The sequence below is a fragment of the Aulonocara stuartgranti genome (genome assembly GCF_965226115.1).
Source record: "Aulonocara stuartgranti genome assembly, chromosome: 9".
Taxonomy (NCBI): Eukaryota; Metazoa; Chordata; class Actinopteri; order Cichliformes; family Cichlidae; genus Aulonocara; species Aulonocara stuartgranti.
This window is the reverse complement of record NC_138960.1, coordinates 26,300,754-26,328,625: the sequence shown is the minus strand read 5'-3', so window position 1 is coordinate 26,328,625 and position 27,872 is coordinate 26,300,754. Positions and strand designations below refer to the sequence as shown.

The following is a 27,872-nucleotide window of genomic DNA, read 5'->3' as shown; positions in this document are numbered from 1 at the left end:
TGGTCTCAAGCAAATATATGATGAGAGAGAAAATGTGCACTGTGGAGCAGAAGCTCAAATTAGCAGAAAAGAGGTGAAGAGGAAGAACTTTGTTGTGAAATGAGGTAAAGAAACTGAAATTTGTGCTTAAAACAAGTGAAAAAGCTGAACTCTGAAATCCTGCTAAAACAGTAGTAGAGGCTGATATTTTTCAGCTACTCACTGAGCCAAACTGGTTCTCACGTAACTGAAAAAAGGTGGAAAAGCTTAAAATTCTAATGAAAACAGCAGAAGAGGCTAAGTGCACTGTGGAGCAGGAGCTCTAATTAGCAGAAAAGAGGTGAAGAGGAATAATTTCTGCTGAAAAGAGGTAAAGAAGCAAAAAGCCGAGTTGAAAAGAAGTGTAGAAGCAGAAGTGCTTGCTGAAGATGGCTGTATGTGTAATGACACACTGGAGAGTGTCAAGAAAGCAGAGCGCATGCAAGCAGTGAACATGTGTAGCAGCTGTCACAGGTAGGATTCGAACCTCAGCCACCGGGTCTCACGACAGATGCCCTACCCTCTGAGCCAAATGAGTTCTGGTCACAAGCAAAGATATGATGAGAGGGAAAATGTGCACTGTGGAGCAGCAGCTCAAATTAGCAGAAAAGAGGTGAAGAGGAAGAACTTTGTTGTGAAATGAGGTAAAGAAACTGAAATTTGTGCTTAAAACAAGTGAAAAAGCTGAACTCTGAAATCCTGCTAAAACAGCAGAAGAGGCTGATATTTTTCAGCTACTCATTGAGCCAAACTGGTTCTCACGTAACTGAAAAAAGGTGGAAAAGCTTAAAATTCTAATGAAAACAGCAGAAGAGGCTGAGTGCACTGTGGAACAGAAGCTCAAATTAGCAGAAAAGAGGTGAAAACAGCAGAAGAGGGTGAGATTTGTGCTGATAAGAGGTGAAACTGCGGAACCAATCAGAGGTACTGCTTCTGTCTGCTTCATCAGGCTGTGTACTTGTATGTATTTCTGCCATAGACTGTTAACCAGAATCTGAGGTCCATATTAGAAAAGCTGCTAAAATCATTAAACTTTGCAGAATTGTAATAAATTATCAATATGAATTACCGGTCTGTGATAGTGTATAAATTTGTAGTTAAAAAAAAAACATGTGGGCCAAGGTGGAATCGAACCCACGACCTCTGGTCTGAAGAGCGGTGTCATTACCAATCGCGCCACCTCTAAGGGGGCGGGCGCTTTGAAAAAAAGGGTGATGAGGAGTCAGAATTAGATCGCGGTGAGACGCGAAAAACGCCGTTTTTTGGAGTTACAAAACGTCGTGTAACTCAAAAACTAGGTGGGATAGAAGCATAATTCTTGCACTGGGTGAATCAGCGGACTTTGGTGTACTTTGACTGCGATTTACATAGCTCTTTGTATCTCCGTCGCGGAGATATGACGAGAGAAGAAACGGCTTCATTTTCGGAATTTGAAAAATGAGAGGAGGACAGATTTCCACCCCTCAAACAAGTCTAACTCATCTCAGAACGGTAATAGGTGAGAAAATAATTCTTGAATTGTGAGTGTCAGGAGTGTCTGAAGATATACAGGGACAAGCCTCATGTCTTAACTTTGCTTCGTTAAGGAGATATGACGATTTGAAAATGCCTTCAGTTTCAGTATTTCAGCTCTGAGTTTCACAACCTCCCCATAGACTTTGAATGGGGAGTTTTTAGACCATGTGTCACTTCGAGGCAAATTGTGAAAAAAACGTAACTCTCACAATAATTATAGTGACACTGTCTTAAAGCCAGCAAAAATACCTACGTTTTGATGTATAATTTGTGGAAGTTGAGTGGAAATTGAGCGAGTAGCAAGGAGTTGTTCAGACATGAAGAGAAAATTCAGAACGGACGAGTGTGCAGTGGGAGTTAATTGCATAGCAACCATAGCAACACATGTATTTTCTGAAAAATCACAAAGTTGTAACTGAAAACTTAAAGAGTCATTACATGAAAACGGTAACAGATATGAAAAAGCTGAATCACACAGGAATAGCCCAATCATCTGAGAACGTTTTAAAGTTTGAATGGAGTTTCTAGGTGAAAGTATGAGGAAGTAGTTAAGTTTCAAAGACAAGCAAGTTTTAGCAGAATTGTAGAAGTTTCCCATTCATTTCAATGGGACAAATTAAAGGAAAAAAGTGTAATATTTTAAAAAGTATAATAGTAATAAGTACCAAAAGATATAGCAGTCGAAAGCAGAAATAGCAGAACAGTTTAGAGTTTGAATGGTAAAAATCGGCTGAAAACTGAGGGAGTAGTTAAGCGGCAAAGAAACGGAGCAACTAGAATAATAAAGGATAAAGAATAAAGAGAAACAGGATCTCAATAGTGTGGATGCCTACGGCATCCACCCAACTAGAAAAATTTGCATTTCCTGCGAAAATGCAGTGTGGATGCTTAAAGCTGAAGCTGTATGCAAAAAGTAGCTGAAAAAGCTGAAAAGTTGCAGAAATTGTAAAAACTTTGCAGAAGCAAAAGAAGTTTGCTAAAATGGAATAACTTAGCAGAACTGCAATATCTTAGAGGAAACATAATACTTGGCAGAAATACAATAGCATAGCAGAATTTAGCAGAAATATTGTAACTTACCAGAAACATGATAACTTCTCAAAAATACAAGAATTTAGGAGAAATAGTATAAGATAACAGAAAGAATATATTTAGCCAAAAATACTTAAACATTACAGAAACACTATGATTTAGAAAAATAGTACAACAGAGCAGAAATATTGTGATTTACCAGAGACACTGTGATGAACTATGAATATTGTAATTTTAAATTGAGACTATGTTTTAGCACAAATATTATAATTTGGCAGAAATACTATAATTTAGCAGAAATACTATATTAAGCACAAATCCTATAAAAAGCAGAAATGGTATGATTAAGCACAAATACTACATTTAGTAGAAGTACTTTGTTTTAGCACAAATCCCATAAAAAGCAGAAATACTGTACTATGATTTAGTAGAAAAACTATAATTAATCAGAAATACTAAATTTAGCAGAAATACTATATTAAGCACAAATACTATAAAAAGCAGAAATAGTATGATTAAGCATAAATACTACATTTAGCAGAAATACTATATTAAGCACAAATCCTATAAAAGCAGAAATAGTATATTAAGCACAAATCTTATAAAATAGCAGAAATAGTATGATTTAGCACAATAGTAATAAGTTAAACAGAAAAATTGGAAAAGCAAAATGGACAGCTGAAAAAATGCTGAACATGCTGAGGGTCCCTCAAATATACTTGTTAAATGACAAAAATCTGCAAAAAAATTTATGACAGCCACACAATTACAAATATGTACACATGAGGAAACACACATGCACAGAGAGACACACACACAAGATCCAATTCAGTCAACCAGTCTAACTATATTCAATTTAAATCCTACAATGACATGCTGCCAAATAAGGGCAGGGTCCTCTCTCTCCCACTAAACACACACACACACACACACACACACACACACACACACACAGAGGGAGAGAGCTGCCGAATTTAAATCCACCAATCAGAGTGGCTGTTTACGTTTTCCCGCCAAAACAGGTGCATCTTTTTACACACTCAGCACAGAGAGGCACAGGATTATTGCAGTCTATTTCTCATAGTGAGGACTCCCCTCAAACAAATGACCATAATTTCCTAACTGTAGGGGCTAGAGCGGTCATTCTTACACCGTTTTGTTCAGAAGTGATTGGGGAATCTTCAAGTGTTGACAATTTAATATTCAAATATGAATTTTTAGAGATATATGACATGGATGACTTGTTGACTTAGAAGCCACGAATTCCCCAATATGCAAATTTGAATGCCTGAGACCACATATGTGATTGGCTGGCTGGGAAGCCGTGCAGGCCCTGATTTGTGGATTTGAATTCCTCAGCCCTCAGATATGATTGGCTGGCTTAGAAGCCACGAAGGCCCAAATATGCAAATTTGAATGCCTCAGGACACTTATTTGATTGGCTGGGAAACTGTGCAGGCCCTGATTTGAAAATTTGAATGTCTCAGTCCTCACAGACGATTGGCTGCCTGGGGACCTGGCAGAAATATATAGAAATACTATTATTAAGCATAAATACTACATTTAGTAGAAATACTATGTTTTCGCACAAATACTATAAAAAGCAGAAATACTATAATTTAGCAGAAATACTATATTAGGCACAAATAGTATAAAAAGCAGAAATACTATATTAGGTACAAATCCTATAAAAAGCAGAAATACTATATTAGGCACAAATCCTATAAAAAGCAGAAATACTATATTAGGCACAAATAGTATAAAAAGCAGAAATACTATAATTTAGCAGAAATACTATGTTAGGCACAAATCTTATAAAAAGAATAAATACTATAATTTAGCAGAAATACTATATTATGCACAAATCTTATGAAAAGCAGAAATCGTATGATTTAGCAGAAATACTGTATTTAGCACAAGTACCGAAAAGTACCAGAAATACTATGATTTAGCAGAATAGTAATAACTTACAAAATTACAAATATGGAGGCATATTGAAACAGAAATGCACAGAGGGACACACAAACACAGGCTCTAATCCAGTCAACCAGTCTAACTATATTCAATTTAAATCCTACAATGACATGCTGCCAAATAAGGGCAGGGTCCTCTCTCTCCCACTAAACACACACACACACACACACACACACACACACACACACAGACAGACACAGAGGGAGAGAGCTGCCGAATTTAAATCCACCAATCAGAGTGGCTGTTTACGTTTTCCCGCCAAAACAGGTGCATCTTTTTACACACGCAGCACAGAGAGGCACAGGATTATTGCAGCCTATTTCTCATAGTGAGGACTCCCCACAAACAAATGACTATAATTTCCTAACTGTGGGGGCTAGAGCGGTCATTCTTACACCGTTTTGTTCAGAAGAGATGGGGGAATCTTCCAGTGTTGACAATTTATCATTAAAATATGAATTATTAAAGATATTTGACTTCTAATGCACCATAACTGAGTAGAGCGAAGCAAAAACTGCCTCGACTTGCCCTCAAACAACGTTTTGTAACTCTAAATCTATTTGGAGTATCGATATCATTCTTTCACCGTAAGAGACAGCAGGCTTTGGTGAACAGTCATGGAAATTTTCAGGTCTCTGTGGAAATCCAACAAAAAGTTATGACGAGAGAAAAAAGTGGTTCATTTCCAGAGTTTGAAATCTGAAGAAATCTGAGCGAAGGATGAATTTCCTACCCTCAAACAAGTCCAACTCATTTCAGAACGGTAATAGGTGAGAAAGAAATTCTTGAATTGTGAGCGTCAGGAGTGTCTGAAGATATACCGGGACAAGCCTCATGTCTTAACTTTGCTTCGTTAAGGAGATATGACGATTCGAATATGCCTCTCATTACAGAAATCCAGCGATGATTTTGGACAAGCACTCCATTCACTTTATATGGAGAGTTTCCTGACATTGTGTTGGTCTGAGGAGATTTGCCAAAATTCTATAAATCCCACAACAATGATAGTGACATTTTCTGAAAGCCAGCAAGAATACCTACATTTTGATGTATAATTTATGGAAGTTGAGTGAAAATTGAGCAAGTAGCAAACAGTTGTTCGGACATGAAGAGAAGACTGCAAAACCTTCAGTGACACACTGGAAGCCAAGAGCATAGCAACCATAACAACGCATGTATTTTGTGAAAAAATCACAATTTTGCAACTCAAAACTTTAAGAGGCATAAAAGTAAAACAGTAAAAGATTTGAAAAAGCTGAATCATGCCTGAATAGCCCAATAATTTGTGAACATTTTAAAGTTTGAATGGTTGTTCTAGGCAAAAGTATGAGGAAGTAGTTAAGTTTCAAAAACAAGAAAATTTTAGCAGAATTGCAGAAGTTTGCAGAAGTTTCCCATTCATTTCAATGGGACAAATTAAAGGAAAAAAGCTTAATATTTTAAAAAGTATAATAGCAGAAAATACCAAAAGTCATAGCAGGAATTAGCAGAAATAGCAGAATAGTTTAAAATTTGAATGGTGAAAATAGCACAAAAATTGTGGAAGTAGTTAGCGGACGAAAAACGAGCAACTTGAAGAATAATAAAGTATAAAGAGAAACAGGAAAACAATAGTGTGGATGCTTAAAGCATCCACACAACTAGAAAAATTTGCATTTCCTGCGAAAATGCAGTGTGGATGCTTAAAGCTGAAGCTGTATGCAAAAAGTAGCTGAAAAAGCTGAAAAGTTGCAGAAATTGTAAAAACTTTGCAGAAGCAAAAGAACTTTGCTAAAATGTAATAACTTAGCAGAACTGCAATCACTTAGAGGAAACTGTAAAGCTGAAGCTGTCTGCTGAAAATAGTTGAAAATAGCTGAAGAAGCTGAAGAAATCAAAGTCAGTGTTTAAAAAGTTGCTGAAATTTTAATAACTTTGCAGAACAATATCAAGTTAAGAAAAATGTAATAACTTAGCAGAAATGCAATAATTTAGAATAACATAACTTAACATAACATAACAAACAAAAGTAGTGTAACCTAGCAGAAATAATATAATTTAGTAGAAAATTAAAAACTTGGCAGAAATATTACAACTTATCAGAACTGCTAGAAATTTGCAGAAATGTAATAATTAGGCAAAACTGTCAACAGATAACAGCTGAAAATGCTGAAGTAACCTCAAAGTTACTTGTTTAACTGTGAAAAATTACCAAAAACATTAGAAAAGGAAGAAAATGTGCCGGCAGATAAACTAATGTGGAACAAAACCAAGGTAAAATTGCGAGTTTGCACAGCTGGTGAAATCTAAAAATGGCAAAAAAACATAACAAAGGCAAGACCCACACAAACAACATTTAGGTAATAAATGCACAAGATGCTGCGGTCAGAGATTAAAACACCCAAAAATAATGTTATTGAAATGCCAAAAAGTGGCAGAAAGTTTAGAAAGTAGAAAACCAGTAGTAGAAAAGTAGAACATTCAAATATTTTTAGAAACATATGATACAAAATATTTACTCAGTTGTTTCCAATGATTACAATAATGGCATAAAGAAATAAAAAATACCATTTGGGACAAACAGAAAAATATTAATAGAAAATGCAAATCAAATTGATCTAAAATCTATACAAACAATTGAAGCATCTGTTGGAATTGTGAACATATCCTTGTTTGCCATGTTTATGTTTATGGCCCTAAGATGCGCAGACACATGATAGGCTATTAACTGCAAAAATATACACATATATAGCAAGTGAGAGACAAAAATATATCCTCTGATTTGCTGGAGTTTTGTGTAAATACCATTTGGCAAGGATAAACAACATGTTCCTATGCCACATTAAAATTTTCATAAGCTTAATTTTTTCAATTAGTTTACAGTTTCCTGATTTGATGATAAATATGGTACCAATCTACAAAATACTGTCAAAATGAAGTCCACATTGTGATATATTTGAGGTGTGGAGAGTCACACAGCTGAACAATCGATTTGCATATTTAAAGAAACAAGGATCAAATAAAGAACATCGTTGTGGAATAAATTACAGTGAAAAATAATCACTGCTTTGCGTTAGAGAGTGACTTATGATGAGGTATTAATTGGCTTAACTTTACCTCTAACAGCTTTTCACATAGTGCTGTGACCAGGGTGAAATCCATCATAAAGTAACTGTAAACAGTAGAACCATTAGCATGAATGTTATGGTTCTACTCTGATCAAAACTCAAGTCAGCTGTTTGACCTGATATAAAATGATAAAGAGGAACACATATAAATGACCTTTATGAACTTTTCAAAATGACTTTATATGTCTGACCCATTATCTATATATATTACAGCAGCGGTCCCCAACCCCCGGGCCTCGGACCGGTACCGGTCCGTGAGTCGTTTGGTACCGGGCCGCGAGAGATGAGGCTCAGGTGTGAAATGTATAGTTTTCAGGGTTTTTATCGGTTTTCAGCGTTATTTTGTTATCGTTTTTATCGTTTACTCGGTTTTCCTGGGTCTTTTCATGTGTGTTATGAATAAATTTTCTTTTTTTCAGTACCGGTACTAGTTTTATTTTGTTATATTTATCCGCGACACCTTAAAGGCCGGTCCATGAAAATATTGTCGGGCATAAACCGGTCCGTGGCGCAAAAAAGGTTGGGGACTGCTGTATTAGAGCAGATGTGGAAAACCACTGTTAGACCTACTCTATACTAATGTAGTTACTGACACCCCATACTAAGGCAGGATTCATACAAACACACATTATTTATTCTCTTAAACACTTTCTTTTTTCACATTTTGAGATTGTGTAATTTCTAAAAAGAATACATGTAATGGTTCAATAGATATAGTTATTTAAATGTCCATAATAATCACATGATCATTTTTGTACATCCTACAATCCAGGATTTAGAGCTGTGTGTCTGTATGAATTCAGCTTGCTATACTTATAGACTTAGATATATTAATCCACTATTTACCCAAACAAGTTACATTGTTTGGGTAAATAGATTGGGTTTGTTCTACAAAATAATTATTCAACAATAAAAAAAAAACACAAAAAAAATCTGCACATTAATCCAGAGTTCAGTTTCATATGTCTGATATTGTTAGTTAAATCTGATGACACAAACACAGTCAATAATTCATTGCTAGTGTGACATGTGGTCCTTTTTGCCTTTGACCAATGATATGCTGGGTACTTGGACCAGTTTAGTATTTGCTGTCACAGAGGAATGTTAACCAGAAATCCAGAAGACAAAACTTAAAAAAAATATCTTAATTGCAAACATGTTTTTGCTTAGTAAAAGGATTGAAATTACATGGAAACTGTCACCTTAAAGCCTCATTGTAAATATCATCACAAACAGATGTTTTCCACACAGTTAACAAAGCTCCACCACATCCGATCACTGCACATAAATCTAAAAGAAAACAAAAACAAATAAAAAAAATAAAATTAACACAAGGGAAGACTTTTGACTTAATAACTACGCTTAAAATAAGTGTTACCTTTGAATATTTGTGGGAAAAATCTGATGCTACCCCAAGAATACAAAGCCACACTGGAAACGATGACAGGCTTGCAGCCCTCTGTCTTCCTGGAGTCAGGTGCCTGATCAGTAGCAGTGAGTTGACAGAAGTCGGTGTCTGTAAGAGTGGCCAAACACTGATACTCTGTCCACTTGAGTAGAGTCTAAGAAGCTGGAATGCAGGCACACTGGACGAGCTTGTTCTAAAAAATACAGAAAAAGGAACATTTTATTTGTGTTAAGGCCTAAAAACTACAAATAAGTTATGCAATGAACAATGTTGAAATACCTTATAGGTGCTGCAGGCCACATAACCAGAATCCAGAGCAATCTCACACTCACATGATGGTGAGGAAAGACATGAGCTCTGCAATGAGGTTTGAATGTCTCAGTTGGGACACTGAAGAACTCAGAAGACAGCAATACCTGCACAGAGAGACAGAGTAGAAAAAGCATAGATTTGTAATCCATAATGTGAATTAAAACTCAAAAAGTGTCAACAAGTATAATCATTTGAGTGTGGAATTATTTATGCACTAAACAGGATTTTAATTAATTAATTGAATTAAAAACACTGACATTTTTTATCAAAGATAAAGAATCATACCGCTCTCTGCTCTGAGGATCACTGAGCATCTCTGACAGGAAATACAGTTTCCTCAGTAGGAGTCATCATTCATGGTCTCAGAGGTGTGTAGTGTGGCAGCATCATGATGGTCTCCAGATCAGGCAGGAGGTCAGGTGATGGGTGTGTCATCTTCTCCATTGAAGACATACTGGTATGGCAGTTCATAACACAGCAGTCTCTGTGTGGCATGTAGTTATCTGTGCAGTCCAGCACTGATGGATCAGGTTTGGCTTAGCAGTTCATGAAGATGGTGTTAAGATGTTGTTGTTTCAGCTGAGGATGGTGAAGTTTGAAGGTTTTCCCACAAAGGAAACAGGACTGTGTGTGCCCTGTCTGAAAAAAATACATCTACAAAACATAAAGTGCTTTTAACACCACCCACCCCCCCTCCCCACCCACCCATCTCAGCCCCCAAGTGTCTATATAATGCTGGTATGGGGTGTCAGTTACTAAATCTAATTAGTGCGTCAGAAAGCGGGGGCTACACCTAAAGCCCCCGCTTTCTGATGTCTTTGTTTATTAGCAGCTTTTTCCAGCTGCTCAGAGAATTCTGACTTGGCCTTTATCCACCCAAACCCAAACCCACCCGGATAAAAGCCAAGTCAGAAAATTGATGCAGAAACTTTCCATGTACTTCTAAATCAGTTTTTATACAAATTCTGTAAGCTGTGAAAATGTTTTTCTCTACATAATGTATAATTATAGACATCTCTGGTAGCCTAAAGATAGTTTAAAACTTTTAACATTTTTTACCTGTAAAACATGATAAGCAAAACCTCATTCATCCAAAAAACATTTGATTCTACAAAATTTACTATAATCAAGAAAATATAATTGTCTGTATTTATTCATGTGACCCATAATAAATACCTGCATTTATCTGTGATTTATTTATTTACTATTTCATATTTGAAAGCATCTTGGAGGGGAAGATCTCGTTTGTTGAGATACATACGTCAGAGTAAAAAAAGTATCAAAAAAGGAGATGACAATTAACATCCATGAAAAAATGTATAAGTAGATTTAGTCATTTAAAACATGAGAATAAAAAATAAATTATGTCCGTTTAATGCAGTATATTTCAGATCTGAGGTGCATGATAACAGAAAGCAGATCTCCCGGCTCTGCATGAAGTACAGCCATGATTTGGTGACATGATTAATAACATTGCAATAAGAAAGGGTCTTCTTACAGACAGAGTAGGGAAGACAATTTTTTCCAATGAAAAATATTTTTCATACTCTACAATCAGTAAACTCTGTAACAAACATGATCTGTAATTGTTTCAAAACTCACCAGACGACTTCATGATTGGCTCGAGGACAGGACACAAAACACAGGGTTGTGGTAACTGTAGTATGATCTCAGAACACCGGAATGGAGACATTGATCTGGCTGAGAAATAAAAATGAGGTCAAGCAGGGTGTTCTTGTCTGTAGTGGCAGAAGTGATCAGCTGTGAATACCCTCTCGACTGAAACTGCTCCAGAATCTGTTTTCTTCCACTCTGCAACTGGTTCTCATTAAAATCTCCACACACAATTATTGGGTGACAGTCCATTATTTCAAGGGAATCTAAAAGACTTACCAGGTTTTGCATGAATGGTGTCAAACTGTAGTCAGGGGGTCTGTACACAACAGCAATGAGTGCAGGGAATGGAGCCTGAACCTTCAACACTAAAAACTCAAGATCAGTGACATTATGCACATACTGTTTTACCTGAACCTGAAAATGATTCCTCAAATACACAACAACTCCCCCACCACTTCTGCTGGCCATGTGAGGAAAGTTTGTGTAGGACACATGTCTGTTGCGTTTGAACATGGTGTAGCCGTCCAAATGAAGACTGTCTGCAACAAAGGAGCCTTGGAGGTGAGACTCTGTGAGACACAAAACATCTGCTAAACACATTTCATGATGACTCTTGATGTCACTGATGTGAGATGGCAAACCCTCCGTATTGTGATGGATCAGTGTAAGAGTGTCAAGTCTGCTGGCTGTTTCTCTGACCTGAAGAAGAGGCATCATTTCCTCAACGCTGGCTTGTCTCATGGTTTGGAGTGCTGCAGTTACCTCGGGATTGGAGTAAATCTTTTTCTCATCCAAGTCCTGCAAATAGAGTCCACTGAGAGACGTCACCCTGCTGAGAGCAACATAAGCCATACCTGGTTCAAAAATGTTCTTCATTGAAACTACAGCTGTCTGTGTTGTAAGACCCTGAGTTTTGTGAATTGTGCAAGCGAATGCTAGCTTTACAGGAAACTGTCTGCGTACCGCTCCTTTAAACTTCAGACTCTCCTCTGCTCTCTCAATGTAAACCAGATCATCAGATGCTGCATTAGCACTGCGGTTGTGTCTCATAGGCTGCCGGTTGTCCATTCTGAGCCCCAGTTTGATTATGTGTCCATCATTTTCAGATCTCACCACCTTTACCAGTATACCAAAAGCACCGTTGACTAAACCGTTTAGTGTGTCCAAGTTTCTGGTCAGCATGACTCGAGCTCCTTCAGCAACATTCAGAGTGTCAGGTAAATCATTTCTCCCACCTGTAAATGGTTTGTCTCTTCGTTCCATTCTGCCTGTACGTTTATCCTTCTGGAAATCGTCTGCAGTGATGATTATGATGTTTGAATGAAGCTTCTTCAGGGTATCTGTGTTATGGGATTCCACATTCTTGTTGGTGGCATAAATGTGTAAGACCTCAGTTGGACATTCTTCTGGTGCAGTCACAGCCTGTGACAACAAATCTCTGTCGCACTGAGAAAGCTCATCCGTCTTTTCTTTCACTCTAATCCTGTTCAGCATCTCTGCAAAGGCCACATCATCTTTCTGACGCATGATCTCGGTTAGAGTGATCATCTGAAAATGTTCCTGCCATAGGTCAATCTGTTCTGGATCGTAAACGCAGAGAGGTTTAGACTGTCGCACTGGTGGCAGCTGGTAAAAATCTCCAACAGCTAAAACTGACATTCCACCAAAAGGTCTCTGAGTGCCTTTGATTTGTTTCAGTCTTGCATCCACATAGGCAAAAAGGGGTTTTGAAACCATTGAAATCTCATCAATAACAATAATTTCTGCATTCATCAGCTCAGATCTGACTTCATCCAGTTGGTTACCAAGTCCTTGAATGGGTGGTTTCAGACTCCTGGGTAGTTTCAGTAGAGAATGTAATGTAGAGCCATTGATAGAAAAAGCTGCTGTCCCGGTAAATGAAGTAAGTAAAACAGTTGGATTTGATATGTCAGCTTCTTCTGCATTAGCAGGCAGTCTGCTCAGGATCTTTGATGCTTCAGAGTGAATACATTTAATCAGATGTGACTTTCCAGTTCCTGCACCACCGTTGATATAGAAGAAAAATGGATCTGGGTTCAAACCACAAACTCGCTGAATACACCAGTCTCTTATGGCATAGAACACGCAGGCCTGCTTCTGGTTCAGATTCTGATACATTACACGTACCACGGCTGGATCGACTGCAGGTTGTTCTCTGATGGCTCTGATCTTTGTTACAGCATCAGACTGACGACTGTAGTCAGGGACATTCTCCTGTTCGTTCTCATCATCAGAATGTCTCTCAGGAAGATTCTCATCACATTGCAGCCTCACAACTTCAGATTCAGGAGCAAGATTACACCATTCATCGATCACAACATCCCTATTTTGTTCAAACTCTTCCAGTGCACTCTCAATATCCTCAGAGTTCTTCTCATACTTGTCTTTATTTCTTTTCACAATCCGTTTCACAGACTCACTGTGGTCTGAACATGGAAGTCGCACAAAACCCGAGTTGTAGAAGGACTGATAGGTTTGGAAACATTGTGGTTTCAGTTCCTGCTCTGATCTGTGTGGAAGGTAAAGTCTCAACAGTCGACCATAATATTGCTCAGGATCTTTTTCCTGTGAACAGTGGTAATACCTGATTATAGCTGGTTTATCATTCTTTCGCCTTTGTACAAATCCAAGCTGGTTTAGAAGAGGAAGCACATCTTTTCCTTCATTTGGACCACTCACCAACCGGCACAGGGCAGCAAAATCAGCCAGCGACATTTCCTCATATTCTGGGGTCTCAGGTCTGCATTTGTATTTATCACTCAAACTTGTCATCCAAATATTACAACTGTCGTGTGTTGTGCTTTCCAGGAAGCTCATGGGCCGACTCATTTTTACTGGGTTATCATCTGTTGGTACAAATACAACACTGCGGGAACATTTTTTCATTTTTAGGCCACAGACTCGAGTCACACACTCCTGTGCGCTGATCTCTCTCTTTTTTGAGTAAGCCTGCATCACAGCTCTCATTTCATCACATTCATTGACGGTGTTCTTATCAGAGTTATCGATAACTGTCTTCAGGTATTCAGAGAGGCCAGATTCTTTCTTTGTTATATATTTACAGAGGTATTCTACACATGAATAGGCATTCAAAATGAATGAGACATCTAAATTAGAGTTCCAGGCTTCAAGCAGATCTGGGTTGTAATTGTTGATCCAACAGTTCTTTGGGTCACGTTTCAGAATCAGAGCTGTTTTCTTGTTTATGTTCTGGAGGCATTGTTCATACTCATTCATTGTCAAGTTGCATCGTGACAGAATCTGCTCTATGGTGAGGGAAGCAGCTTCAGGTTCCTTCAGCAGGTTCAACAAAGGTCTGAGTTTGGCTTTTGCAGCTTCAGTGTCTGAATCCTCATCCTGTCTCACAATCATTGTTCTTGTGGATGGTGGTTTTGGAAACCCAAATCTACAACCAGAGTTCACACTCTTAAAGCATGTCTTTGTGTGGTTCTTGCTGTGCTTTTGTAGTTCAGAGACTTTTTTGTGCAGTTCAGGTTGTTTTTCTGGATCAGGGAGTTGAGCTGAGATGTATCTGTCCACAAAGTCACAGACAGTTTGGTCATCATCCACATCTGCTTCTACCTTTTCTCGAATCCACAGCAACATGTGTATATGCGGACTACCTCTGTGCTGGAACTCAACTCTGTAAAAGTAATCAATGATCTCACCAAGGGGCTGTGCAAGAGAAAAAAGCAAATCTCTGAACAAAGCCTCAACACGCTTATCAAACATCCGCATGGTGGTTACTGGATTTGATCTTAGAATTTCACACTTTTCTGACCAGTCCAGGGCTTCAAAATCAACCTCTTCACCTTGCTGTCTCTTTATTGCTTGAATCACTTCAGGCCATCTCATCTCAGCAGCAGAGAAAGTGACAAAGAACTGAGGTGTTCCTATTTGACGAATCATACTGAATAAATCTTTGGTAGTTTTCTGCCAGTAAGCTGGAGTTCCTCTGAGTGGCTGCATAAATCTGATTGCATCTTTATTTCTTACCAGCTTCTCTACTTCTGTCTTACTTTGTAACATTCCTGATGTGATTTTGCGTCCATCTTTGGTCATAGTTTTACCTTTCCTTAGCTGTATTGTCATGCTGGAATTAGCCAAATGTATTTCAGTGACAAACTGTGAGAAAAACAGGTAATTTGTGTCTTTAGCAAATCTTGCATCAATGTTGAAAAGCCTTGACTTGAAGTAAGCACTTGGTGTGAGTTTAAGAAGTCTCTTTTCATCCAGTGTATTCTGACCGGTAGGAAACTGCACAGGAAATGCCATGGCTTCCAAATGAGGAGTTCTGAAGAAGCTAACAGGATTGTTTCTTTCTGCAGGAGCCACACAATATGTGTTATCAGTGAAACAGAGAATCTCTTCTGAAATGTCAACAGGCTGCAGACAACTTTCTAGAGCAAAACCTCCATTGTTCAAATCACTTTCTGGTTCATCTGGATTTTGTTCCTCTGGTTGTTCATCACAGGATTGCATATTAATAGCTTGTTCACTTTCAGACTCACTTTCGCACAAAAGGGCATCTTTTTCATAGTTGTCAATTTCCATTAAATCTGCTTCATCATAATCATCACTTCCCATGCTGGCTTCATCACTGCTGTCATCATCAGGTAACGTTGGATCACAAAGCAATGCATCATCTCTGATAATAATATCTGTGTACTGTGGATGAATTTGTTTGAGTTTACGCAGGGCTTGAATGAGTTTAGACCAGGTGACAGTCTGGAACAGCTGATGGCCTTTGTAGCACAGTCGTCTTTTCAGCTTTATCCTCATGATCTGTGATTGGCTTCTGATCCTCGGTAAACTGTCAACTGTTTGTTGGACTTCAGATGGTACACACACCACATTACCACGTATGAGTCTCTGTCTGCCCTTTGGAAGTGGAATAATCTTAGCAAATGGTATGCATTTGGCAATCAGATGTCTCTCCAGAATGTTGAGATCGCACAGTTCAGCTGGAATATCCTGCAGTTCTAAACCGTTGACAGCAGCAAGTCTTGGCATGCGTCCACTTTTGAGGGAACTGTGACACGTGTGACAGATATACTCCTTTTTTCTCTCAACAGGAAAGCTGCAGTGATCATGACATGCTTCATCACACACATGAACAAATTTACCAGTTAGACACTGCTGAGCTACAATTTGGTGTTTTGAGTAATTTTCTCTTTTGCAGATTTTCACCTGATTAGGAAAAGAAGCTTTTAGACAAACAGTACAAACATAAGATGGTGCTGACTTAATGTTGGATCTGAAACGAGATATGGCCTCATTCATTAAAGTGTTCTCTGGATGACACTGTAAACTGTCAGCTGGTCGATGCATCTGACGATATTTTCTTTTTATTTTCATTGCACATCTGATATTATGCATCTGTCTAAAAGAAAAAACGTTCCAATATTTTACTCTCATTCGTTCTCTCATATTGTCCTTGTGTTGCTGCTGAAATTGTCTCTCTTCTCCATAACGTTTAGTGATGTAACATTTTTTTTTCTGTCTAAATTCTACACTTTCTTTATATAGGTTAGAAACATATGACCTCATGTAAGCTTTATGTTTCTCTCTGAATTCGGCACAAGTTCTGTATATTGTTCTTATACGCTCTTTGTGCTTTTCTCGGAACACGGGAGATTCTCTGTATGTTCTTCTTATACGCTCCTTCTGCTGTTCTTTGAATATAGGAGATTGTCTATAAGATTCTTTATATGTTTTTCTCATACGTTCCTTCTGCTTTTCTCGAAAAATGGGAGATTCTCTATATGTTCTTGTTATACGTTCCTTCTGCTTTTCTCTGAATGAAGAATCTTCTTTATACATCCTTATGACACGTTCTCTTTTTCTCTCTCTAATTTTAGCACTATCTCTATAGATTTTTCTAAAATGTTCTCTCTGTTTCTCTCTATATGTAGCATTGAGTTTACACAGATTATTTTTGTACACACTCTTCTTCTGTCTGTGATCAGGATCATGAGACTTTCTGCTAGAATCTTTTTTCTTTGCCTTAAAGCTTTCATCAAAAGCGTACATCTGTCTTTCTTTCTTTTTCTGATTTTCCCTTCTCTGTGGTAGTTTTTCTTGGACCAACAGTCGTCTCCTAATCTTTCTCCTTTGCTGTTTATTATGCTTCAACAGTTTATGTGAGAGTTCATCTGTTGTCATAGTTAAACAGGAGGCAGTGTTTAAATCATTCAGAGGAACAGAATCTTTTGTTACCTGAGTGTCTCTTACAGAAGATGCAGAGGTTTCTATTTCTAAATAATCAGAATTGTTCAGCTCAGCAGCTGGCTCATTTGAATAATCCACTCTGGATGACATCACTTCAGTAGCTAAAGTGTCGGCCACAGTTTTCTGTGTTTTCTCAGTGGATTTGGGGGTTTCAAATTTAGGTTCATTTAAAGCTGGTGCTGGAACAGTTGTGGCTGTTTGTCTGTTTTCATCAGCATTTCTTTGGTCAGCAACGTTTTCACTGTGGAACTCAACAGGCTGTAGCTCATAAGCACAGGTTGGTGCAATGCTACACATTCGGTACAAACGTTTGATCCTGTCAATCATGTCGTTAAGACGTGTGAATTTTAACATAACTGCAGTTCCACCACTTACACTTAGCGACAATGGCATTCCTGTAGACTTACGTGGGTGAGGATCAAAATATGCGTATCCACCTGAAGTCAGCCTGGAAACTGCAATGGCTGTTCCTCCCATGACTAGCAAAGCATAGCAAATGTCTGAAGCCAAACACTGTAGTCCCTGTTCAAGGCTCGGAAGATGATCTGTACCGTCAAATGTGCCATAAAGAGCAAACTGAGACATGTCGACTTGATACTCGTGTCTGCGGCTGATGATCACAGTGGGAAGTTCATCACAGGCTAGAAACACGCTGTTCACAAACCTCTTTCTGGCATCTGAATACACGGCATGGCCTTTGTCCAACACACAGTTAAGATCTGCTCTGGTAATGAATTCATCCTCGTGTAAGAATGACAGGAAAACCAAACTGTTCGCCATGCATTGCTGATTCCGGTACTTTCCATACTTAGCATTGGCCTGGCTTCGGGATGCACAGATGCTACTCACTTGTGGACGACTTTCACTGTTTGTAACCTGTACATGAGACGGTCCTGGAGCTTCTCCATCATGCTGCGTTTGCACAGTTAGCTGGGGTTCAGTCTGGATTACCTGCTGTACTTTAGCATTTGGCACCGATGATGAGCAAACACCTCTCTTTACCACATCTGCATAAGACACTGCGGCTGTCTGAACGCTGAGCTGCACTTCTGGACTGGGAATACTTGTAACAGACACCTTTACCTGCTCACCGGTCTGAGAAAGATTTACCTGTTCCTTCTGCTTTTGCCATCTAAGCTTCTGGGACTGTGACCTTTGACCTTTCCTTGGCATTTTGTGCAAGTACAAACTGGACCTTATATGTATTTATACACAAATGTATACAAAAATCAACCTGTAAACACTGAAAAACTCCTCAAGTTTCTATTAAATGGATAAATGTAAAACTATACAAATGGTAAAGTGTTCTTATAACTGTTTAATTGATGTAAAAGGCTGACTTAAATACAAACTCAATATAAAAGTTATTGAAAGATCTTTAAAAAGTTTTATTGTAGCTTTTTCAAAAACTGTATATTATACTTTTTTTTTTAACCAGACTGGTTAATGAATAGGTCTATACTTCTGTGAAGTAATATGCAGAATAAATCTCAACAATCAATCAACAGGCTATAATAAAACTCTTAGTTTTAAAGTAGACTTTGTGTAAATCTTTCAGATATCTAAAATCTAAAGCAAATATAAGGAGCTGTGGTGGTGTAGTGATCAGATGACAGGCGATGAGGATTCTTCAGCTGGATGTTCTGCAGCAGTCAGGAAACAGGAAGTCTGGGTTCTCAGGGCAGCCTCTAGATGACAATTGTAACTGAATACTTACACTGAGTGACAAAAAAAGGGTTTGTCCTTAAATAATAATAGTTTAAACTTGTAGTCAAATGTTATAGCCAGTGAAACAGACTTGAAAAATGTATTTGAATCTAATTTAATATTTATCTAAATAGAGCAGTCTGAATGTATATATTACAAAATAACCAGATTGTCTTATTACAAATAAACCTTTAAGAGGTGTATATTTTATATAATTTCTCAAAGTAATTGCACCTGTAAGCCAAACTATCACTGTTTATTTCAAAGTGTAATGCAAAATTAAAATGACAAATGTAGGGCTCTGTAAGTAGTTTCTACAGTGAGTTCTACTGTACTGTATATTCAACTTTTTACTTGTAATTTCCAAAAAAATGAGTGGATATGAGAGAGTTTAACGACAGGAAAGATGGAGCAGTGAGAGCAGAGATCTCTCAGATTTCTGAAAACAGATCGTCGAAGTTGCGGTAACTTCAATTTCCAAAAACTTGGTTTGTTGTCAACCTTGGTTTGTTGTCAAACTTGGTTTCTTGTCAAACTAGGGCTTATGCTTGTCAAAATTAGATAGAGTTCATGGCGGAGAAATGATAGAAGATAGAATCCCTTGTCAAAAAAGATGGAGCAGGGAGAGGGAGAGTGATAGGACAGACTGAAATTGCTTGTTAATGGCTTGTCAAAGATAGAGGGAGAGGGTTTTCTGCAGCAGGTCACCTGTAAGACAAAAAGGGACTGGAATTAGGCATATTTCCAATAAACATGGCTTTCCAGTATTTTTCAAACTATAAGTCACACTTGAAATCCTTTAGTTTTATTAATTCTGGCTGTGCTTACTGACCTCAACCCAATTTTATGTGCTACACGGCGCTCAAACATCTGTCAAAATGTTTTAGGTATGACTTTGGAAAGCTACAAAGCTGCAGCGCTTGATGGATTGTTGGAGCATTACAGCTACAGTAGTCAGGAGCCTCGCCGAGTAATTCGTATTGTCCTTAAACATAATATTATGGTGTGTGTATGAGGACCTGGCATCTGTTTACAGACATGCGTACGAAGCAGATTTCAAAACCGATCAATCCATGAAGAATTTGATAGATTTGTGGAAGAGGACTGAAAAGAGAAAGTGAGTGTACTGTTCTGTGTTACCAGTGAAAAATGTTGAGAGTTATTGTGAATGAGTTGAATAGTTTGAGTTGTCTGAATATTTGGTTAGCTGCATACACCTTATAATCCGAAAAATACAGTACATACAGGGCTTTACATATTGAAGAGTTCCACAGTACATTATTGGACTGAACTGATTGAAAATGCTCAAAAATGGTGGTGGAAGTGTTCTAAAGAAATTTTTACATTCTATTAACACAATAAAAACAAACAGTGTCTATAAACCAAGATGTGCTGCTACAATAACCTACTGTAAATATCATATGGTCCAACAAAACCCACACATTGAGGTTAGAGCAGACAGTTTCAGACCACCTGCTTAAAATTTATGCCACATCACAGGTTATTTAATCCCCAAAGTACCTGTGACAACAGTACATGATAATATCTGGGCACACAGAAACAGGGATTTGAGATCCGTTAACATAAAAGTAAACAATACTTTACTCAGAATGACTTTTGACAAAATGAGAAATTTGGAGATGGATGGTTCCTACAAAGCAGTTTCTACATATTTCAGTCACATGTTTAATGCACAGCCATAAGCACTCCACTAAATCTAGGACGCACTTATAATGGTCGATTTAAAGGCCTAATTAAAAATGTAGTATGACGATAATTTCTTTGTAGATCATTTAATCATAAAATACAGAAATGAGTGCTGTATCTGTGCTTTTGATTTTTTCCAGTCATCAACAAAATCTTTAATTAAAAGACTAATTCAAAGAGCAGTTTTCAGACAGTGACTTAATTTAATGAAGAGAAAGAAGCTTTGGAAATCCACAAGGCCCTACTTGAAGACTTAATTGTACCTAAACTGCTGTTCATGAGCTGCTCTAATGTGAAAAAATATGCGCTGCTACAATAACCTACCGACCTCTGTAGGTCTGGAAATGTTTACACAGACTTTTCTAGGATTTGATGACTTTTGATGATCACCAATAGCTGTGCTCACTCACAGCACTACACTGAATCTCCTATAATGAGAAACATTTCTCACCATTGCACCTCAGACACCTTTACTTACCAGACTTGAGACGATCAGATCAGCAGTCTAGAGAAAGGAAACAATTCATCAGATCACTGTTTGATGATTCAGACTGTTGAGCCTCTTCCCACACAATCCAATTTACTGTGACAAAAATTAACTAGTAAAATTCTTAATTTATTTAAGGCTTTATGAGCTTACTGTAGTCTAAAGAGGAGATAAATGAACTGCAGCGTCTCACATGGCTATAGCAAGTGTAATAAAGGCATTCATTACTACAGAAGTAAAAAGAATAGGCACCAATATTTGTTGGCACAAGTGCAGGATATACCAAATATTTCCTAAACAGAAGCTTTGTGGCTCCAACATTTTCTACAACAGGTCAGTACTAGTAAAGTGTGAAAGCCAAAACTTTTCAAAATGTTAGATACAAAGTAATTATATAAATCAGAAGCAACAGAAAACCTCATCATGTCTGATATGAATATACCTTTAAATATTGACATGTTACAATAGCAGAGGTGCACCATGTTTTGTAATTAAAATTAAATGTCTTAAATTTTTACACTAAAAAGCCCTTTCATTATACCTGTTGCTAGGAATATTTATGTATTTTGCAGTCACCTTTTTGGCAACTTTTCTATTAAATTTTAAAACACATATTCACCAAATAAGTGATAAACTAATTAGACACACTGGCTGTAATGTACCTAACAATGTCCACTCACACCTCTGGTTCTCTTAGTTTTTCATTATTGCTTAACTGTACAAAACACTTCTACAGTGTTCTGACTTTAATGTAACACATCAGCAGAATTTGAGAGACAATATGAATCAATCACTGTGCAGCTCTTAAGTGTTTGAGCAACCACTTATACCGACTCCCCTAAAACATTTCATTGTTTTGTCTGCTACTTAAATCCACAAACATAAGGAGAAAATGAACAACTGACATTTAGCTGTATGTTTGGATTTGATAAGCCATAAGAAATTGAAATCATACATAAATGGGCTATTAAACTTCAGGGACATTTTCAGGGACAGTCAGAGGTCCCGTGTGAGGACTTTGCTGCTACGTGTAATAAATCCTGACTTTGTGTTTTTGCCAATCAGTAAATGGAAACATATCACAAAAAGTCAAACTACTGTATGTAAGTTGCCACATGTGCTACGCAATGCCAGGTTCATACTGCTTCAGTTACAATCACTGTTTACTTACCAGCAAAGGCAAAACCAAAGATCTCTTTCACTCTGTGTAACAAAAGACAAAGCACAAAAATACAGAATGAGACAACTCAAATCAGCATCACAGTCAATACTGCATCACTCTGTGTAGTCCAAAAGATTCAGTACACTTCTTTGTTTACCACAGCAACAAACAACTCTCCTCTTTTTCTACACCTTATTAAAGATTACTGTCTTCATTAAGGTAAAATGTGGTTTCATCCATTTGTAATAAGCCACACACGTTTCTCAGTTATGTGATAGCTCTATTAGTTTGGTGCTATTAGATAACACAGTAGATTTAATAAGCAATGATTTGCTACACCTAGCTCTGCACACTTTATCAAATTCTGACATCACAATTTCAAAGCATGAACAATCATAAATGAAAGCTTGGATGTTATTTTTGTAGGCTTCAACATTTGAGTTCTTCTGCATTCAAATTCTGCTTCCTAAAAATATTATCACCTGCACACAGTATCATTTAATATGCTGTTGTTTTAAATATCTACATATCATATTTATAATATTAATGGTGCACTGCTGCATTTTATTTATTTGAAGGTGGACTTTTTTATATTTCGTTAGTTTTTCACAAAGTGAGAAGTTAAACAGAGCTGCAGGTGTAGGTTTCATTAAAAAAAAAAAACAACCTGCACAAACAAGTGTTTGTTAAACAGTTCTTAAAATTTAACTAAAAAACTAAAATTAACTAATTAAAAAAAACTTCTTGTTAAGAGATGTTATTATTCTTATATTATGTGTTTCATCCTCACTCTCTCTCTCCCTTCTGTTAATTAACCCACAGCACAAAAACACACCGGTACAGGCACGTGACTCTTTTTCTCCCGGCTTTCAGTCAGAAGCTGTGTCCCAAAATGTCGGCTGCATCCTCCGGAGGCCGCATTTGAAGGCCGATTATGTCACAGCCAGTCGACGAAGGCTGTCTCAAATGCGGCCGACAAATGAGTCCTTCATTTCCCCGAATAAACTTTTAACATATTTTTAGGCGAGAAAGTAGCGGTGTAAATTACAAATATCTGCTTGGTTTATCAAGACATCGCATATTTGCAAAAGTGTGCCGACGTTTTCAGAGACGTCTGTCACCCACCGGCTCGATGGCAAGCCGGGAGGGGGGTTCAGACCCCGCTCTTTCGCTACTCAGGTTAAACATGATATACAAGTCACTCTGATAACTTAAAAATGTAATTGTTTGCCTTTTTCTGTGTTTTATTTGTTCTGGAGTAAATCGGTTTGGCTGAGATCAAAGTTATTAGATTATTAGATTAAATAAAGCTTTATTAATCCATCCGGTGGGTCCTCCGGGATTTTCACACAGCTCAATAAACGTTAAACGGTCGAGAATTTACGCCAGTGTCCTGTTATATTTTAAATAGCAAGGAGCAGACGGCCGAGTTTATTAAACTCCAGCGAGACAGCGGTGACGCAAATCTGAAGGCTAGACCGTCCAGTTTCACAGCCTTCTCGGTCCACGTAGACCGCGAAAGCTGGGTCCTCCGAAAGATGCAGCCGACGTTTTGGGACACAGCTAATGGCGGTAAAATGGCTCCTTTGAAGTTGCCGACCCTGCTGCTTCAGCAGCTAATCAGTGGTTCTAAAATGACGGCTCATTACCTCACAACCGAAAGAATGAGGCCGTTTTTAACTGACTGATTTGTGAAGAGAACTAACTTCAGCTTCCCTAACAGACTCAGAAACACTAACACACCGAATGAACCAAATACAACACAATAACTGTAATAAACAATCAAATGAACCATATTAATTTCACACTGGGCCTATAGCAGCTAGGCTAGGCGTTAGCACTTAGGGCTAGCATACCAAACACTCCTTTTAAATAGTAAAATTACAACGTTTCACTAAAAAAGCAGCCATTGTGTTACTTTAACATGACTTATACTTCGACTGGCTTCATAAGTCACTAACAACAACTGGGTAAATCCCTCATACAGCTTATAGACATTTCATTTCAGATAAGAGAGACAGAGAAGCAGCACTTACCGGCACGGATTGAGCTGAGAGTGGACGGAGATTCAGGAGTCAGGCGGAGACGTAAAAAAGGAGGCATTCACGAGTAGTGGGAAAAGTGGGAAACTCCGCAATTACACAAAATTGGCATGGAAAACGTGAAAATATATGTAAATTTAAATATTATTATACTAGATTTTTTTACAACAAAAAACAACTTTTAATTTAATTCTATAAGTTTAATAAATGTTTCAAATGGGATTCTTTGAATTTGAAATAATGGTTAAAAGACATAAATAAACACAAGGTCATTATGTTAAAATGTACTTTATTATGATAGATTTATTTAACTGACTGCAGTAATAAGAACAGTCTTCTTCTGAACACCAACACCAAGGAGCTGGTGTTGGTGATCGCCTAAGCATCCTCACAGTAGGAGCTGCAGAGGCTCATCTCACTCCACTGCAGGACTCAAGAGGTTCAGGAGGTCCCTTAACCCCACTGCCATGAGACTTTTTAACAGCGACTCCTGACATGTTCATTGCACATTTGTTTCTTTTACTCCAATACATATTGGTTGTAATCATATGAATTCTGAATTGCTTTAAAGCTGAAGCTGTCTGCTAAAACTAGCTGAAAAAGCTGAAAAGTTGCAGAAAAGGGTGGCCTTTTGTTGTGGGCAGTCTGAGGTACACCTGTGCACTACTCATGATGTCAGATCAGCATCCTGATGTGGCACACCTGTGAGGTGGGATGGATTACCTCAATATAGCAGATGTGCCCACTACCACACATTTGGACTGATTTGTGACCACTGTTTGGGAGGGATGGTTATATTGTGTATCTGGAATGAATTTTAGGTCTCTACGTCCATCCCATGAGGAATGGGAGCAGTAACAAAGGTGTTGCGTTTATATTTTTGTTGAGTGTATATTTGGCAGAAATACTATATTTGGCACAAATCTTATAAAATAGCAGAAATAGTATGATTTAGCACAATAGTAATAACTTAAACAGAAAAATTGGAAAAGCAAAATGGACAGGTGAAAAAATGCTGAACATGCTGAGGGTCCCTCAAATATACTTGTTAAATGAAAAAAAATCAGCAAAAAAATCTATAACAGCCACACAATCACAAATATGTACACATAAGGAAACACACATGCACAGAGAGACACACACACAACATCCAATTCAGTCACCCAGTCTAAATATATTGAATTTGAATCTTAGAATGAGATCATCCCATTAAAAGGCTTACTCTCTCTCTCTCTCTCTCTCTCTCTCTCTCTCTCTCTCTGTCACACACACACACACACACACACACACACACACACACACACACACACACACACACGCACACTCACACACACACAGGGAGAGAGAAGTAAGTTTCTAGGTCAGCCTGGGAGCTGCTGAATTTGAATCCACCAATCAGAGAGCCTGTGGACTTTTTCCCGCCAAAACAGGTGCTTCTGTTTACACACGCAGCACAGAGAGGCACAGGATTATTGCAGTCTATTTCTCATAGTGACGACTCCCCTCAAACAAATGACCATAATTTCCTAACTGTAGGGGCTAGAAGGGTCATTCTTACACCGTTTTGTTCAGAAGAGATGGGGGAATCTTCAAGTGTTGACAATTTATCATTAAAATATGAATTTTTAGAGATATATGACATGGATGACTTGTTGACTTAGAAGCCACGAATTCCCCAATATGCAAATTTGAATGCCTGGAGCCCACATACATGATTGGCTGGCTGGGAAGCTGTGCAGGCCCTGATTTGTGGATTTGAATTCCTCAACCCTCAGATATGATTGGCTGGCTTAGAAGCCATGAAGGCCCCAATATGCAAATTTGAATGCCTCAGGACACATATGTGATTGGCTGGGAAACCGTGCAGGCCCTGATTTGAAAATTTGAATGTCTAAGTCCTCACAGAGGATTGGCTGCCTGGGGACCTGGCAGAAATATATAGAAATAGTATGATTAAGCATAAATACTACATTTAGTAGAAATACTATGTTTTAGCACAAATACTATAAAAAGCAGAAATACTATAATTTAGAAGAAAAACTATATTAGGCACAAATCTTATAAAAAGCAGAAATACTATAATTTAGCAGAAATACTATGTTAGGCACAAATCCTATAAAAAGCAGAAATACTATAATTTAGCAGAAATACTATATTAGGCATAAATTCTATGAAAAGCAGAAATAGTATGATTTAGCAGAAATACTGTATTTAGCACAAGTACCGAAAAGTACCACATTTAGCAGAATAGTAATAACTTATTGAAACACAAATGCACAGAGGGACACACAAACACAGGCTCTAATCCAGTCAACCAGTCTAACTATATTCAATTTAAATCCTACAATGACATGCTGCCAAATAAGGGCAGGGTCCTCTCTCTCCCACTAAACACACACACACACACACACACACACACACACACACACACACACACACACACACACACACACAGACAGACACAGAGGGAGAGAGCTGCCGAATTTAAATCCACCAATCAGAGTGGCTGTTTACGTTTTCCCGCCAAAACAGGTGCATCTTTTTACACACGCAGCACAGAGAGGCACAGGATTATTGCAGCCTATTTCTCATAGTGACGACTCCCCTCAAACAAATGACCATAATTTCCTAACCGTAGGGGCTAGAGCGGTCATTCTTACACCGTTTTGTTCAGAAGAGATGGGGGAATCTTCCAGTGTTAACAATTTATCATTAAAATATGAATTATTAAAGATATTTGACTTGTAATGCACCATAACTGAGTAGAGCGAAGCAAAAACTGCCTTGACTTGCTCTCAAACAACGCTTTGTAACTCTAAATCTATTTGGAGTATCGATATCATTCTTTCACCGTAAGAGACAGCAGGCTTTGGTGAACAATCATGGAAATTTTCAGGTCTCTGTGGAAATCCAACAAAAAGTTATGACGAGAGAAAAAAGTGGTTCATTTCCACAGTTTGAAATCTGAAGAAATCTGAGCGAGGGACAAATTTCCTACCCTCAAACAAATGTAATTCATGGCCAAATGGTAATAGGTGAGAAAACAATTCTTGAATTGTGAGCGTCAGGAGTGTCTGAAGATATACCAGGACAAGCCTCATGTCTTAACTTTGCTTCGTTAAGGAGATATGACGATTCGAATATGCCTCTCATTACAGAAATCCAGCGGTGATTTCTAACAAACTCTCCACTGACTTTGTATGGAGAGGTTTGAGACCTTGTGTTGGTCTGAGGAGATTTGCCAAAATTCTATAAATCCCACAACAATGACAGTGACATTTTCTGAAAGCCAGCAAAAATACCTACGTTTTGATGTATAATTTGTGGAAGTTGAGTGAAAATTGAGCAAGTAGCAAGAAGTTGTTCGGACATGAAGTGAAAATTGCAAAACCTTCAGTGACACACTGGAAGCCAAGAGCATAGCAACCATAACAACGCATGTATTTTGTGAAAAATCACAATTGTGCAACTGAAAACTTTAAGAGGCATAAAAGTAAAATGGTAAAAGATTTGAAAAAGCTGAATCATACAT

The 27,872-nt window shown here is 37.9% G+C and overlaps 2 protein-coding genes and 1 long non-coding RNA gene across 14 annotated transcripts in view; all 3 read right to left on the bottom strand.

Moving 5' to 3' along the window:
- Positions 1-27,872, bottom strand: part of sulf1 (sulfatase 1) — a gene marked incomplete at its 3' end in the record, with an annotated part of 128,268 nt that overhangs the window by 43,060 nt on the left and 57,336 nt on the right. The window lies entirely within an intron of this gene.
- On the bottom strand, positions 8,798-14,157 carry LOC309713786 (ATP-dependent DNA helicase PIF1-like). 9 transcript variants are annotated; one of them, XR_014278673.1, is made up of 5 exons: positions 11,436-14,156; positions 10,969-11,348; positions 9,652-10,005; positions 9,334-9,470; positions 8,798-9,247 (listed from the first exon to the last, which is right to left on the bottom strand). XR_014278673.1 is itself a non-coding variant. In XM_082545636.1 (3 exons), the coding sequence occupies exons 1-2, from the start codon at positions 13,969-13,971 to the stop codon at positions 11,412-11,414; spliced, it is 2,430 nt and encodes an 809-aa protein (XP_082401762.1). In that variant the 5' UTR covers positions 13,972-14,156; the 3' UTR covers positions 11,244-11,299; positions 11,392-11,411. The 9 variants fall into 9 exon arrangements, 5 of the variants coding, with proteins under 5 accessions (XP_082401762.1, XP_082401760.1, XP_082401763.1 ...); XR_014278675.1 differs by having other exon boundaries at positions 8,798-8,936; positions 9,025-9,247; positions 10,969-14,155; XR_014278676.1 differs by having other exon boundaries at positions 10,969-11,067; positions 11,260-14,155.
- On the bottom strand, positions 19,185-24,377 carry LOC309713787. Of its 2 annotated transcripts, none has more exons than XR_014278677.1 (4): positions 24,335-24,377; positions 22,308-22,339; positions 21,128-21,154; positions 19,185-19,650 (listed from the first exon to the last, which is right to left on the bottom strand). It is a non-coding gene; the product is annotated as an uncharacterized lncRNA (long non-coding RNA). The 2 variants fall into 2 exon arrangements; XR_014278678.1 differs by lacking the exon at positions 24,335-24,377 and adding an exon at positions 23,134-23,431.

Coding starts and splice junctions, on each gene's coding strand:
- LOC309713786 (XM_082545634.1), bottom strand. CDS start 13,971: ATGAGAGCTGTGATGCAGGCTTACTCAAAAAAGAGAGAGATCAGCGCA.